Source organism: Entelurus aequoreus, linkage group LG03, assembly GCF_033978785.1.
Source record: "Entelurus aequoreus isolate RoL-2023_Sb linkage group LG03, RoL_Eaeq_v1.1, whole genome shotgun sequence".
Classification (NCBI taxonomy): domain Eukaryota; kingdom Metazoa; phylum Chordata; class Actinopteri; order Syngnathiformes; family Syngnathidae; genus Entelurus; species Entelurus aequoreus.
The window spans coordinates 55,453,881-55,471,065 of NC_084733.1; the positions used below are offsets into that span (position 1 = coordinate 55,453,881).

The 17,185-nt window shown below is 38.8% G+C and overlaps 1 protein-coding gene across 1 annotated transcript in view; it reads left to right on the plus strand.

Moving 5' to 3' along the window:
- Positions 1 to 17,185, plus strand: part of LOC133646639 (protein unc-79 homolog) — a 116,881-nt gene that overhangs the window by 92,010 nt on the left and 7,686 nt on the right. The window contains exons 36-46 of the mRNA XM_062042220.1: positions 1,488 to 1,628; positions 1,746 to 1,784; positions 1,887 to 1,999; positions 2,070 to 2,155; positions 2,520 to 2,693; positions 2,981 to 3,049; positions 3,127 to 3,237; positions 13,432 to 13,536; positions 13,607 to 13,684; positions 13,764 to 13,853; positions 13,936 to 14,111. Of these exons, the coding sequence (XP_061898204.1) occupies positions 1,488 to 1,628; positions 1,746 to 1,784; positions 1,887 to 1,999; positions 2,070 to 2,155; positions 2,520 to 2,693; positions 2,981 to 3,049; positions 3,127 to 3,237; positions 13,432 to 13,536; positions 13,607 to 13,684; positions 13,764 to 13,853; positions 13,936 to 14,111 (1,182 nt within the window). The remainder of the gene's footprint in view (positions 1 to 1,487; positions 1,629 to 1,745; positions 1,785 to 1,886; positions 2,000 to 2,069; positions 2,156 to 2,519; positions 2,694 to 2,980; positions 3,050 to 3,126; positions 3,238 to 13,431; positions 13,537 to 13,606; positions 13,685 to 13,763; positions 13,854 to 13,935; positions 14,112 to 17,185) is intronic.

The window sequence follows — 17,185 nt, forward strand, 5'->3', positions numbered from 1 at the left end:
TTTTGGTGTACCACTAAATGGAGCTCACATATGACTAGTGGAGTATGGTCAACTCGGTTTCAAAGTTGGGACAAAACATGGCTCTCTGTAGTCACATGAGGGGCTTTTGACCATCTGGCCATACTCTCTCTGATTGGTCAAAAGCCCCTCACTTGTCTACAGGGCACCATGTTTGGTCCCAACTTTGAAACCGAGTTGACCACACTCTCTCTATACGCGAATCTGACGAGTACGTAGTACACATACCACAGTTGGAGAATCACTGTTTTAACCAAACCACCATGACAAATGAGAACACACCATCAGATAATATGAAATAATCACTACATTTTAGCTAACTTATCAATGCAACTTCTACTCAGGGCCAACCCTCTCCTAACGCGAACCCTGCTTGGCGTGAATGTAAAAATGTCCGACTTTACTGCAGACATATTCCTAACCACGTCCTGCTCCATCAGTGATTAGAATATAAGACTTACATTAGTGCACGTCTTTAAACACAATGGTACTGAGATCGAATCCCGGCCGAAAGTGAGTTGTGAGCATTTTTTTAAAAAGTATGTTTTAATGATGTTAATGATGCATGGTGACCTCGTGGTGAGCATGTAGGCCCCACAGTCAGAAGATCTGGGTTTGGGCATCTCTGTGGAGTTTGCATGTTCTCCCTGTGCGTGTGTTGGTTTTCTTCAGGTACTCTGGACTCCTCCCACATTTCAAAAATATGAATGTTAGGTAAATGGAGACTATACATTTTCCATTTGTGTGACTGCAAATGTGAATAAGAGTTTGTTTATATGTGCCCTGCCATTGGCTTGAGTCCAGTTTTGGGTGTTCCCTGCCTCTCGCCCCAATTCAGCTCGGATAAGCTCGAGCTTACCAGCGACCCTAATGTGGATAAGCGGTATAGAAATTGGACGGGATATTGTTAAACTTTTTATTTTCCACTACAAAAGTAGTTATGGAACAATTTTTTTCCCAATAATATTGTTTTACCAGACAACATGCATTAAATTAAAATCAAGTTTGAATTAAAAAAAAGGCATAAAAATGGTTTCACATCAATTAAAAATTGTGAAAAACGTTTTTAATTGGGGCAAGCGGGCTCCAAAATACAATTTTGCTTAGTGCCTCTGCTATATTCTACAAGACCTCTTTCTCACAGGAAATTACTTAAATTAACAGATGTTTTCACATCAAATGCACAAAGCACCCTAATGATTTATTTAGGATTCAACTGACAGTAGATATGATGACAAGTTTTTTAAAGAATACAAAATAGTCTGCATATCAGCTTTGTTGTACTGTAGGACTGTGAAAAAGGGTATTATTACTAGTACTATTATAGTATTAGTACTTTCTGGATCCACTGTAACTCCCTTTTAGCTCCTACAAAAACACAACACATACAATCTGATGAGATATATAAATCTGGATGTATTATAATAGCAGAAATGCTAATCTAGTACCTACTATGTTTCTATCTTTAGGTGTCGCGACTGTGCGGCGGTCCTGGAGGAATATGACGAGGAGACTCTTGGCCTAGCGGTGGTGGTTCTTTCCATGTTCATCCACCTCAGCCCTGATTTGGCTGCTCCTATGCTTCTGGACATCATGCAGTCTGTGGGCAGGTATACATGAGCCCGGCCTCCCTGCTACCTACATCCATGCAGTTTCATAATAACCCTCACAACTCATGCATGATTCAAATCCTGGATCCTGGATTCCTAACCCACTGCTTCTCTCAGGTTGGCTTCCAGCGCTAATTTTTCCGGACAAGCAGAGAGGTATGGCATGAAGCTGTCACGCCGGTGCAGTGCACAGATATACACTTTTATAGATGTTGCGTGTAATAATTCATGTGCCTCCCTCCATATGATGTTTTGCAGTATGTTGATCCCAGGGAATGTTGCAGGTGTGGCTAAGCAGTTCCTCCGCTGCATGTTCCACCAGCTGGCTCCTAATGGCATCTTGCCACAGCTCTTCCAAAGCAACATTAAAGGTCAGCTCCGAGTTCTCACTATGAAACCTCAGATTTACATTTACTGAACATCCTTTTCTCTACTCTACAGACGGAAGTTTCCTACGGACGCTTGCCTTGTCGCTGATAGATTTTAATGAGTTGAGTTCTGTTGCCGCCCTCAACATGCTGCTGGAGGTGAGTTTTCGCCTTGTTTGTCTTCTTACCAGCAGGAGGCGCTCTTGTCAAAGCAAAGGGATTCTTTGGCCCCAGCTAAGCAACATAAGCCGATCTGAAAGAAGAAATCATCAGGAATGCCTTGCCTTATTACCCTGCACAACTGCACCAGTTGATTGTTGTTATTGTTGGACTGTTACACATAGGCAGCGAGGCGGCTGCCCACGTGAGCATTTATCTGCGCTTCGGTGTCCTAAATCCGCTGGCCTCGTTATTATGAGCATTGTGATTGATCAGTACTGAATGATCACTTAAATGGAAATATCTCTTTCCTTAGAATGGCCGTTACGTAACCCAGTTATGCTTTGTGTGCGCTCCCCTCCAGGGCCTGAACAACAAAAAGAGTCTCCCAGCAGGTGGCACCATGCTGCACTGCCTGGACAACATCGCCACCTTCATGGAGGCACTCCCCATGGACTCTCCGAGCAACCTGTGGACCACCATCTGCAACCAGTTCCAGGCCTTCCTTACTAAACTTCCCTTTGTGCTCCCTCTGAAGGTATTATTGACGCCGCCGCTCATTTAGCTTGCGCCTGATATGCTTTGATGTGATTATGGCTCAGGGAGAAAGCATGGAACAGTGCCCTTGTCAGGTTTAATGGGACTGAATCTTGAGATTCTCATTGATTTGACTCCGCCGCTGTTGACCTTGGAGGTCAAATTAAAGTGTCTCTAATCATTTTATTCATGCACATGTAGTTGCTTCAGTGTGAGGAATAGTTGCACAAACTTTTGTACTTAGAAAACTCTTTCGGTTAAAGCTTTTTCAATTTGTCTGTCCCTCAGTGCCCCATGGATTCCAGTCTGAGGATTATAATTTGCCTACTGAAAATTCCAACCACAAATTCAACTCGAGTAAGCCCAGAGAAGATTTTGGGAAGCTAATTTATACAAATCCTGACCTTTAACATCTAATCTCATGTGTCCTACAGAGTCTCCTGGAGCCTTTCTCCAAGCTGCTGAGCTTTGTCATCCAGTATGGCATCTTCAGCCTCTCCTACTTGGTGGAGCTGTGTGGATTGTGTTACAAAGCTTTTAACAAGGTACTCTTGGCAATATTCATATCTCCATGTAACATTTACAGTATAATTACACACAAGTCCATGCCATTTGTTTTAGTTGCACTCTCAACAGTCGTTTTGACCTTTAAATCTGGTGTTGAGCTACTCAACATGTATGTTAGTCCATATCAGGCAACTTTATTATGTTTTTGTAAGGTTCCCAAGCCAAACTGACTCATTTTAGTAACAAGAGCAAAATGACAAAAGTGAGTTTTTAAGCCACCTACCGCCCAGCACCCCCCGCGACCCCGAAAGGGACAAGCGGTAGAAAATGGATGGATGGATGGATGGAATGAGCAAATACATGAAATATAGCCACATGGCATGTATGCTAATAGCATGTACACACTAAGCACATTACATTGATTTACCAAAAAAGTATTTTGAAAATAAAACAATTAATTTAAGTACCGTATTTTTCGAACCAATAAGGCACACTTAAAAGTCTTTCATTTTCTCAGAAATCGTGCCCCTAATATACAGATTGATTTTGGTTGTTTACCAATTTTGTTTGTTACATGGTCTAATGCTGAATTTGACCAGTAGATGGCAGTCACACATAATGAAAATGTGTGGACTGCAGGTTGACGCCTGTTCAATCAATGACATTCGCAAGCAAGCCCAAAACTTTGATGTTTCATTGAAAATATAGAACATTACACAGGGCGCTCAAAAATCTGTCAAAATGTGTTAGTATGACTTTGGTAAGCTACAACGCCGCACCGCTTGATGGATTTCCGTGGCATTATGGCTGTAGTAGTCAGACGTGCTCCAACATACGGGTATTAATATGGTGTGTGTATAAGGGCCCTAAAATGGCCCCTATTAGGAGGGAAATTATCTAGCGTTTTGTTTCGACCTATTTTAGCAAAACCAACTTTTCTTACCTATTGGTACCTGCTGATGTGTATTTGGGATCTGTATAAGTCTCGAAAATGTGCGTGCGCCTGCCATTGTAGCCTGCGCCGTAGTCAATAAGCTTCTTTTTTTCCTCTGTATTCTTGTTGTGGGGCATTCATCCTCCACTGTTGCCATTTTTATTACAAAGTAGTTCTAACTTACATTTGTCAGTAGACTCGCAATGAAAACGCTAAAAACTACAGGTGACGGGTAGAAAACGCTGTCAAAGTGGAGGCACGTCAATAAGACCACCCACAAAACGGCGCATACTGAAGAGGTCAGAAAGCGGTTTGAAGATGGTCTGTAAAACATAATCAATGCAACATTTTGACCAAAGAACCACCATTACATGTTATGTAGATCACAAGGAAGTGTTTTAAATGTAGAAAAAAATCATAATATGACCTCTTTAATGCGCCTTATAATCAGATGCACCTTTTGTTTGAAAATAGAACTAATTGACCCGCTCATCGGCAGTGTGTCTTATAATCTGGTGCGCTCTATGGTCCGTAAAATACAGTAATTAGTTAGGAAGAAGGAAAGAAATGTTAAACATGAAATGTATAGTTATAGTCAATATACATTAGAACAGTGATTTTTAAACTGAAATGATGACTTTTGTGTGAAGTATGTCCACTGTTGTGTCTGCATCAAATGTATTAATTGTAATCACTGCACTATGCCTGTGCTTTTACTTTTGGTTTTTTGAATATTTTTAATAGGTTTTGCTGTGGTGAGTCTGCATAGCTTCCTGATGTTATTATCACTATATTTGAATATTCAACTCATCCTGCTTCTTACTGCAATATGTATTAGTTTAGTTTGGATTATAGGTGAAGAAAAGAGGCAATTTTGAAGCAAAGTTTTGTCAGGCAAAGTGTATTAATTCACTGTTACTCAGAGTGAGATATATATCACATTTCTCATGTGTTTGTATGTTTGCTTATCTCGCACAAATTACTGTTGTCATTCAATGGCACTCTAGCCTTCCCGGCTTACCTAATAATATTTTTTTTCGATACGATACAAATGCTTCCCGCATTTTTGGTGAGTGGAGCGTCGCCTAGCCACACAACAGGGCATGTTTACACGGCAAAACACTCTTCAATTAAAATAAGTGTCGAATGAGGAAGTTCTGTGTTGCTTAGCGGCGGCTCCAAAATGGTATCCAACATGGCGCCCTGCAGTCACGTGAGGGGCTTTTGACCAATCATTTAGGAGATCGTCTGAAACCGTGTTGTCCATACTTTCTCTGTAGACGGCTGTGCCACTAGTGGTACGTGGGCTCCATTTAGTGCTACACAAAATAATCACTTAATTAAATATTCAAACGGTGTTATATTACCCCAGATGTTGTGACACGCTCGCCAGGGATGATGTTATTGTTGCTTGGAGTAAAACCTAAACTTGTTTATCAAGGCAAGACCAAGTTTTTTAGCTTCTGCTTCTCTGTAAGGACAGAATAAACTTTTTGTGGTTAGCTTTATCACTACTTCCCGGGGTTACAGTGGTCAAAAATATTAAGTATACTTGTTAAATGAAACCTTTTTAATGAATAGTTAGGCCTACGACACTACTGTTTTTTAATGTTGGTTATTAAGTTGGTACATGGAGAACTAAGTGTTTTCGGAGGTGGTTCGTGGTGCAAAAAGTTTAAAAACTACTACAGTAGAATTTTATATATATATATATATATATATATATATATATATATATATATATATATATATATATATATATATATATATATATATATATATATATATATATATATATATATATATATATATATATATATTCCAAATCTTTCTAAATGGGTAACTGTTATGGTAACAGGACTGAGTGCAAACCCAGGGACACCACTATTTTTTTTTTTTTAAGAAAATAAACTTAAAGTGTAGATAGTAACACAAATATGTTAAACATGTAACATTTCTGAATGATTTCAATTGTTATATTCCATGGTAAAGTCATTTTTTGGAAAGGCAACACATTGCTATTTTCCAGTGTTTGAGGTATTTACATTTTTTTAAACACATATGTAATCAGATCATCACTTTGCTTAATATTTTTTATAAAGTATTTTTACAGGTAATTTTATTGTGCACCTATATGTATTTCTTGAGAACGTGAATGGCAGTAATTCCGTGGAATGGCCTTTGTAGTAGTTTTTGTAAGTTTATTTTTCTCCTCCTGAACTGTTCAACACAAAAAGGTGAACACTTGGCAAAACATGCACTCCGACTGTGTTGCTTGTGCTATTATTACTAGAAAAATATGCCACATGAGGGCGCTGTTATTAAACACTAGTTCAACCACCATGAAGTATCAGGTTCTCAAACTCATGGCTCACAGGCCCATACAACAGCACCATTTTAACATTGAACATGCATTTTGAAAAGAAAAACTAACTTCTAGATAAGAAATATTGTGAGAAAAACAATACAACGGAATGTACTACAAACAACTAGAATACAATGGTACCTCAATTTAAGAGTGCACCAACCTAAGAGTGTTATGAGATAAGAGCTGTCTCTTGGCTAATTGTTGTGCTTTAAGTTGCAAGCATAAATTTCAGTTACAAGCATCCCTGCCATTAGTTGGTGTAGCAGATGCCACAATCAACCCCATAACATCCACTCAAAACATCCTGTCTTACTCACTAGCATTAGCTTATTGCTGGAGATTGACACCACTTTGTTTTAAAAGTTTAAAAAAATAATCAAAAACATGACAGAGCGTGTAGCAGACTTTGCAAAGTTTGTCTGCACCATACTGAGGCAGAATGAGTTGATGATACCAGCCAATAATTTTAAGATAATTTGTACATGGCAGACATTTATACAGGAAACAATGGAGAAGCTGCTGATGTTGTGCAGCTGGAAGGAGATGACATAGAAGTCTACTGTCCAAGGTAAATGTACATTATTACATTACTTCATAAACTACTGTAGTTGTTTGTAATACATTTGATTTTATTATTTTTATACAGTATTTTTTTTAATCTAAAAGTTACTTTTTCTTAAATGTGTGCTATTTTGGGGGGGTCAAGCACCAATTGATTTCAATTAATTTCAGTGGGAGATGTTGACTTGACATTCAAGTGTTTTGAGTTAAGAGCTTCGTCACAGAACTAGTTTAACTTAAGTTGAGGTACTACTGTAGTTTTAGAAGTGATGTAATAACATGTACCATATTTTTTGGATTATAAATCACAGTTTTTTTTCATAGTTTGGCCGGGGGTGCGATTTATACTCTGGAGCGATTTATGTGTGAAATTATTAACACATTACCGTAAAATATAAAATAATATTATTTATCTCATTCACTTAAGAGACTAGACGTATTTCAGCGTGACAGATTGTTTGGTAAACGTATAGCATGTTCTTTATGTTATAGTTATTTGAATGACTCTTACCATAATATGTTACGTTAACATACCAGGCACGTTCTCAGTCGGTTATTTATGCGTCATATAACGTACACTTATTCAGCCTGTTGTTCACTATTCTTTATTTATTTTAAATTGCCTTTCAAATGTCTATTCTTGGTGTTGGATTTTATCAAATAAATTTCCCCCAAAAATGCGACTTATACTCTCGTGCGACTTATATATGTTTTTTTCCTTCTTTATTATGCATTTTCGGCCGGTGCGATTTATACTCCGGAGTGATTTATAATCCGAAATATACGGTACCTTGAAGAGCGGACTTCTACAGTTTCTACTTAAAACTGCTTCTCCATCAAACACACCATTAGCAACTTCACCATATTTTCATGGATAAATGTGAATGAAGCTGGGGTACTCGTGTCCTGAGGTACCAGTGTACTACTAACTAATTACTATCACAGGTGAACAGGTCAACAGCAACTGACTAACCCAGTCTAAACACATAACCTTTGCAACAAAATTGTTTTTTTAATTGAAAACAGAAAGCACCCCAGCCACGGGAGTGATGACGGCTCCCAGCATGCTTTGCAGCACCTTTTTGTGCTGCAAATTCTAAATATTCTCAAAGTACATATTAAGAGTCGACATAGTTTGTATTTATTATCCTCCATTAGTAGTAGCTCCGTGTATGGATTATCTACCTGCTGTGTGATGGTTATACAGTAGCATCCTTTTAATGACAGCATATTACTGTTATGTTGAGTAATGACCTCCTGCAGTTTCCAAACTGTTGACGAGCAATTGCCCTGAAGTGAATACTGTATATGTGCTTTTGACATTCTCCAACAATGTCACAACGTTTTTTTTTATATGGATGGGTTAAATCAGTAACTTCTCAAACTGTTGTACGCGGACTCCATCTAGTGGTACACCATAAAATCACTTAATTAAGTGATTAGTGTTTTATTTTCCTATATTCAAACCCAGTGTTACTGTTCAAAATGTGTTTAATGTTAGAGTGGCCAAAAATATCAAACATATATGTGAAATAGATCCTCTGCCTTGTTTGAATGAATACTTAGGCCTGCTATGCTGCTGTATTTTGTTAGTCATTATGGTGATGAGAGCCAAGTGTTTTCTGAAGTGATGCTTGGTAAAAAAAAGTTTGAAAATCACAGTGTTAATAGTTATGTTGGCCAAACTCTGGCCATGATGCATCTTGCTGATAGCTTCTTCTAGTATTTATTGACAAATCAGTCACGTAGCTAAACGTGATTCTGAACTATATACTGTAGTGGCCTAGCTTTGCCAGTACTCCACTTGCAGAGACCCCAAAGCAAGTTGGGTTTGAGTCAGTTTGACTTCAAATTTCTCGCACAACTCAATGCAATCTGCAAAACATCCGCTGTAACTTTAGGGTGATTAGTGTAATCACCATCTTTAGATGACTGACAAGCACTTGTGGAAAAACGCGGCGACTGTCAAGCAAAACGTCAGCGAGTTGCACATAAGGCATTGACCATTTGTCTAATAATTAAACAACTGAGAATAATTGTATTACATTCTTTGAAAGCTTTCTGTGCCCTTCTCAACGCATAGTAACGGAGTATGTTAACTACCCACATAACATCAGTTCTGACCCTCAAGGAAGTTGACCTTATTTGCTTGAAAGAATCATCTTGTTTATTAGCTTTGCACAATCAAAGTTATTAGTGTCACTGATTACATTGAAGCCTGCAAGCCCAGCAAAACAACTGCTGCAATTTTTGAGTTTCTGCTGCTACTCTGAAACAGGATAGGGTCATTCATCTTGCATTGATTTAATCTGTTGCTCCTCATTTCTCCAAAAGGGCATCATAAGAAACAGATCCGAATCCAACAGCCTGCTATTCAGTTGTGTCCACACCAAGAACATGTTTTGAATATTGTGAACCGTAAAACTTTCCGCACTTTAAAGGGTTAAACCTTTTACACAGATTAGCAGTGATAAAAATGTTGAGTTGTGTTGTTTTGCAGGTCTTAATGTCGTCATTTTTTGGTGCTGCTCCAACTTGCCTGACTCCCCAGACAGCCAGAAATGTAGTCATGTGTCCCACATGATTAAGTAGGCAATCATCCAGTATCGATTAACATGATTAGTTGGTGTACCGTAGGGCCTCGGGTCTATAGTGTGTTTCTGAGGTGCCGTCTCAGACAGAGATGGAGCCAGGCTTGTCTGCGCCGTTTGGCCCCGTGGATGCTCAATCCTCCACCACTGTCAACGCCGCATGCTTTATGTCTCCTGCAGTATTGATTTTCTCAACCCGCGATTCCTCGCTCTACAATATCCGCTCTTCAAAACCCAGAGTCACTATGAACAATTACTCTTGGACCCTGTCCTATGCCGTTTCTTTTAATGGCAGCTTCCGAGAAGGATCCAGAATTTAAAGTTGTAAAGTATCGCTTTTTTTAAACGGAGGGTTGCAATGCTGTGCATCAACTACTGGTCATGACCAGTAGTTGATGCATAGCATTGCAACCCTGTCTATTTACTAAGGGTGTTGTTTGAATTTAGAGAGTTCAGGTGCGGCTGAGGTGAGGCACATTTTACCTACCCAGTCAAAGAAAAAACTACTTTTTTCTATCCCTTGGCCTGCAGGGGATCTGAATGATGCAGGGGGTGTCCAACTAATTTTTATCATGGTCCATATCGCAGTTATGGCTGCCACTTATAATTGCAAAATTAAGGATAATCATACAAATGTATAATCGCCACATGATATTGTTACACAATTTCTCCTTTCATTTGATTATTATATTGTATACCAACAAACTGATGGTAAAACTGCTTTGCAATCATAAATCAAAGTGACAAGCAAGTGTTAAAGTGCAGATTTTGTAGAACAACTTCAAAAGGGGTTTCAATGACAAAAAAAAAAAATCTTGGAATAGATTTTTGTGTCAAATAATATAGAGGTAAGAAAAAATGTAGTCGGACGCGGCACAATTTTTTTCCGTCTAAATTGTAACATATGTATTAAAAGTGACGAAAAGCCCCATTTACACACTTTTCCAGGTGTTTGCTGTGGTGGGCCTGCAGTTTGACACCTGTGTATTAGCGTAACAGGACTGAATGCAAACCGAGAGAGGTTGCATTTTAACTAAGTTAAATACGAACATTATAATGTAAAGAAAGCAAACTTAAAAGGAGAGGAATTTTGTCTTTTTTCACTTTTAAATGTTACAATGTTGGATACACATGTTAATCAATGCCAACGTGTCAAATCATGTGGTTCATGCATTTTTGCATTAACTTGCACGCAGTTTTGGATGCCTCTGTTCATGGGGTTTTGCAGTCTGGCTACGTTGTGACATCACACGGAGCTTATTTGGTCATTTAAGGCCTGATTGACTAAAGATTTGTGTGTACTAAAACATGTGCAAACTTGACAGATCTACTAAATGTGTACTAAGTGGATTGCGTCTGTTTAGTGAGCAGAATAAGGAGCGCAAACCATTTTGCTTCTCTGTCTTCATTAATATGCAGAATACATGCCGATCATCAACACACCCAAAATACCTGGAGGAGAAAAAGCAAATGTATTAAACAGCTTGTGCAATGTGGTTAATTAGCACTCATCCCCGTTTTGGGAGCACTATTTTACGTTTTATTTAGCACATGTAAAAGGGATGTGCTATCTGACACAGACGTACACGGCTGTGAGAAAAGAGGTGCTCGCGCTGCAAAGACAGACGAGAGTCCTCCATCCTATGTGTGTGTGTCAGCATATTTAGACAGACAGAAATAAAAAATAATAGAAAAAACGTCTATTCAGAATTTCCTTTTACAGCTTTATAGCTACTGGATGACTTATGGGGCAGATTAAAATGAATTCAATTAATACGTTTTGGTGCCCGCTGGGGTTTTTTTCAGGGACGTTCATTGTTTTTCATTCAGGATTGCTGTAATATATTTCCTACTAGAAAAGACGTCTTTCATTACGCAGTTCCTTATGGTTGAGTCCTTCTAGATGCACAAATGTGCTGATGATGCAATCTACATAATTATTTTTGCATATGTTTCTGTTGTCTAGACTGCAATTTAGAAAAGTTGTTAGAGATTATATGTGTGCTGCCAGTTCAAAACATCACACATTAGTGTCGCCAAGGTAAAAGCCCGGTACGCACGCAAAATCCTCATTTAAAAAAATAAGGCCAATTTTCAATTGCACGCGCAGTTTAGTAGATCACGCACAACACGCCCAATCATATTACACACGATTTTATTTTTTGCACATGCTGTTTCGCGCCTGGTATTTGGTTTTTGGTAAATCAGGCCCTAAGTAAAGCTCTCAGGCAGATGGGGGAGCTCCTCCCCCTCTGCTTCAGGCTGTAAGAAAACACACAAAAAAGTATTATTTTCGTATAATTTTGGCATGCGCATATAACGCCAAAGTGCAACATGCAGGGACACAAATGTTCCCTAAACAGCTGTTTTTAATGCATGTCTGAATTGATTGTATAGTGTAGGTGTACCTAATGTTGTGACCGGGTGAATCACTACAATGTTGGTGAAATGTTGACAGTGTCTGGGAAAAAAAATGGTGACAACTTTAAAAGTTTACATTGTCTAAAGATAAATCATGGTACCTGTGGATACTTTTGGGTGGGGCGTGGTTTCATTTGCAATCTGGGAACGCCTCTAGGATCAAACATCTTACTAAAAAAACAGGTAATACAAGTGACCGTGGAGCAGAATTTATGCACAATTTACAAAGTATATATAATGCATATTATCCAGACCACAAGGAAGTGTTTTAAATGGCCGGGGGCCGATTGTTGGGCTGTGAGCGTCCCCTCAAAAAAGATCTGTTTCTCAGCTGTGGTTCGTAGGGGTTGCGGATTTAACTCAGTTGCGATACACTTTTCCACCACTTGTGGCAGTAATGACAATATCAAACAAACAGAAGAAGGCTGGAGCTAAAATCATAGAAAAGTTTCTTATGTGCAAAAATTATGACTAGGTGGTGAATCTGTATTTTCATTTGCACTTTAATTTTATTGACAGTTTAGGTAAGAAACATTTATCATTATTTTGCTCATTTCAGCACTTCATAATTGTGTTTACATATATTTTTGATCAGTTATTTATAAGTCCCTTCCTCTTTGTGGTTAACACATCGTTTCATATTATTTGACACTGTTAATATGTGTAGTGGAAAAGTTGGGCTCCAAAGTTACATTTATTTTTTAAAAGTATAGTTGAAATAAGGAGTAAAACAAGTATTGTAAACAAAAAAGTATTTTATATTTAATTTTGTCGGGTATTTATAAATTTTATTTCCCAAGGACGCAAATGACACTGATTCAGTGGAATGGCCCGAAAAGTATCTTTTTTTAAGGTGCGCACAGTCAACCTTACTTTGCCTTTTTCTGTCGATTTATCAACACAACTAAAGACAAAAAGGAGTTGCTTCGCATCCCTGCAGGGAGCATGTGGCTAGCCTAAGCGAACATGAGCGCATAAAGAAAAAGGAGGCAAAAGTGAAAGCCAGAAGATGACAGTGTGGTTTGTAAACAGGCAGCTGGGCTTTGTGTGAAAGGGATAAACAAAGAGAGCAGCCTGTCCTCAGGGAGGGAGAAGGCAGCCTGACAGCCTCCTCTGAGCTGCTTGGGACTCAGGGAGGAGAGATCTGGACTGGCCTAAATCTACTCCTCAGCTTCACTATTGTCTGTCTATTCTCCATCTCCCTCCCACCCTTTCTTCAGCCTGTCCTTCCCCCTCTTTTCAGCCTCGTGAGTTGATGCTCTCCGCGCAGCATGAGTAAGGCCGCGTTATAATAGAGGAAGGCAGTCTTGCTGCATCAGTACATTTTCTCCCCTCTCGTACCTTTCCTCACATCTAGGAGCGAGATAAGTTCTACATGTCGCGCATTGTGGTGCTGGAGCTTCTTCAGGCTCTCAAGTTCAAATCCTCGCTGCCTGACACTAACCTGCTACTGCTGGTCCAGGTAAAAAAAAAAAAAAAGGAGAAATATTTTCACCCAGTTACGCCCTAAATAATGTGTTGTGGCATTTTAGTTTATTTGTGCAGATATTGGCACACGACTTGCAGAATCCACCATCATCCAAAAGCACATGATTTCAACATTCCCTGGGGTGAGATTTAACTAAGCAGCTTCTAAAAACATCTGGGAGTGAAGACAGCACCTAAAAATAAAATGTGTGTTTCCGACAGTGCACAACGGCAGCAATGGAATGCATGAGACAATACACAAGTGAACTTCTGGACTTCATTGCAGACATGCACACGCTGACCAAGCTCAAAGTGAGTCTTCTTCCGCATCAAAGTACTTTCTTCCTTTGTTACTGGCAGAGGTTATTGTGTCCTCTTGTAATGTGTCCCTCAGAGCCATATGAAGGCTTGCTGCCAGCCGCTGCACGAGGACACTTTCGGGGGCAACCTTAAAGTGGGCTTGGCGCAGGTGGCTGCCATGGAGATCAGCAAAGGCAATCACCGGGACAACAAATCTGTGGTCCGCTATCTTCCTTGGCTTTACCATCCTCCCTCCACCATGCAACAAGGGTGAGGCTCACAAGTCAAGGAGGTCAATCACTCTAATGTTTTTGCCGCAGAATAAAAGGTCAATTCAAACGCAAGGATGTATTTTATGCTAATTTAGTTACATAATTAGTTTATATTCAATTTTTAAATACAATAGTAGCTCAACATTTGAGCTGAATTGGTTCCGTGACAGAGCTCTTAACTCAAAACACTTGTATCTCAAAGCAACGTCTCCCAATGAAATTAATTGAAATGAATTAAATCGGTGCTTGCCCCCACAAAACAACACACTTTTACCATGTAACTTGCCTTTAAAAAGAAAAACAAACTTTTAGACAAAACATTACATAGAAGGCAATCTGCGAAGAGGTGGCAACTTGTCCAGGGTGTACCCCGCCTTCTGTCCGGATGCAGTTGTGATAGGCTCCAGCACCCCCTGCCACTCCGAGAGGGACACGCGGTAGAAAATGGATGGATCGATGGATAGAAAGCAATACAATAAAAGTAGGCACTACTGACAACTACAGTGGTTTTATGAAGTAGTGTAACAATAATATACAGCAAACTACTACAATATCTCCTTCCAATTGCTTCTCCGTCAAACACACCATCAGCAACTTTTACATATTTTCATGGATAAATGTCCACCGTTTAGATATTATTTTAACGCTTTTGACTGGCATTAGACTCATTCTGCTTCAGTATGGTGCAGACTAGCAGTGATACGTTCAAATGACTTTGGTGACACACTCATTCATGTTTTTGTTGATTTATTTTTTTTATTCAATGAATACCATTTAATGTCAGTGCACTTGTGGGCTCTGAACCGTGGATGTCGTCGTGGCTTTTGCAGCCCTTTGAGACACTTGTGAACACTTAAGAAGTACAACAAAATAACATTTTCTGTACAAACCCTTTCAAGAACAGACATACAGTTACAGGGTGGACAAAATGGGACCACTTATTGGGTCGCCACATCAACAGAGCCTTGTGAAAAATTCATGTTTTTAAAAATCAGATTAATCTAATAATAATAATAATATTAATATTAATAAATATTAATAATAATAATAATAATATTAACCTTAATATTTTGACACAATTTACATTTTATTGTCAGAATCTCACACAGGGACATCGTTTTAAAATGTTTTACTTGAATTCACGTAATTGATTTGTTCGAAACTTGCTAACAGTGTTCTATAAAGTAAGGTCGGGGTGTATTGTCAAGTGAAATAAGTAAGCACACCAGTCGCAGTCTCCTCACTCTACTTTGCAGTTACGTATGCTTGATCACTCATCGTATGACAACCTGCTCCATCTTTCAGGTAACTATCCTTCAAGGCAAAGGAGCATGTAGAAATTGTGCGATTAATCTGCATTTATACATGGTTAATGCAATCTTTTTCGGGATTAATCTGCATTGATACAATATTAATGCAATATTTTTGGTAATTAATCGCAACAATTAAAGCAATAACTTTGGCTCCGTTTGCACTGCACACCAAATCTGATTTTTTTTGCCCGCAAGTGACTCAGATCGGATATTTTTTGTCAGTCCAAACTCTCCAAAGTGCTTCAAATCTGATCTTTTCGCATCGGACTTTGGCCACATCAAACGTTGTCCAAAATGTGTTTGGAATCTGATCTTTTTTGATCTTACTGCAGTCCAAACGGTAATGTGACCTGTTTGTCACTTGTATGTCCTCTTTTGTCAAGCTATGTCATTCACAATCACTTTCCTTTTTACAATTCTCTTCTTCCACCTCCTGCAGTTGTTTCCCATCATCTGCCTTTTTCCTCTACACAACAGCCATGGCACAAAACCACTAAATCCTGGTGTATACGTGGCTTGCATAGGCGTCCCCCCTCCCCCTGCGTAGCCTACGTCAGTTTTTGCCAAGAACTCAGGCGAGCAGACTTTGTGCTTGAAATGCACAAATGGTTGTATGAAATAAATCAACAGTGATTAAACAATTGCATGACAACAGATGTTTTGTACATAATATCTCAGTGCGTTTTAAAAATATATACTGTATGTGTCGTTTTTCAGCTGTTGTTGTCCAGAAGAAGTCACACAGTACGACACTCTTTTCAACTTTTATTGTCAATTTTATGCTAACAACAGGTTCAATTCGGACACATATTCTTTGTCGTGCACACACGTCTTTTTCTCTCGCACACAACACTTCTCATTCTTAATCTTTCGTTAACTTACAATAGTTATTGAACAGTTTTTTTTATTTACAATTACATGTTTCTCTCTTGTCCAAAGTCCCGAATGGCCGAATATTGTTGCAGATAATAATAGCGTCCTCTGCCATGAGTCGTTCAGAAGTTGCACAGTTCATCTTCACAAAGGTATTTTTCTCTGGTTTATAAGTAAAACGTCCATTAAAAGTAAACAGATGACGTTGATGATGTGGTTCAGTGGTTAACATCACTCGGCACAGGAATGAAACACAAAATATCTAGTCAACAACAGCTGTAGTTGTTACTTCTGGAGACACTGCCCCTTAGTGTTTTGGAAGATAATTACAAGTCTGCCACCACCCCCCACGGAAGAACTATAAATTAAACAAGACGCCATGGGGGGCACGCCAAGGCCCTATTGGGGCCACTTTGGTCCCTGTGCTCGTTTATACTGGAGTCTGATAAAGATCACATTTTACTTGTTAACTAAACAGTCCACTGGAAAAAAATAGATTTAGAAAAAATCAGATTTGGTCCACTTTGGCCTGTAGTGTAACTGTAGTCTTTGACAGCCCTGGTTAATACTATACATAAAGGGTTTGAGTTTGAGTTTATTTCGAACGTGCAAGCATACAACATGATACATCACAATTTCCAGTTTCTCTTTTCAACATGTTCGAAAAGGAGTAGGAAGAAGCAGAGCTTATTTAATCCTACCCCTTTTCTTTACATAACAGTTGCTAAAACTTTTTGTTCACTTCCTGTTCACAATTTATTCACATAAACTCCATAAGTAATCACAATAAAAATAAATAAATAAATAATAGTAATAATTTAATAATAATAATTGGTGAAGTAAGTCATATTTCATATGATGAGATAAGTAAGATTACTTTAAGAAT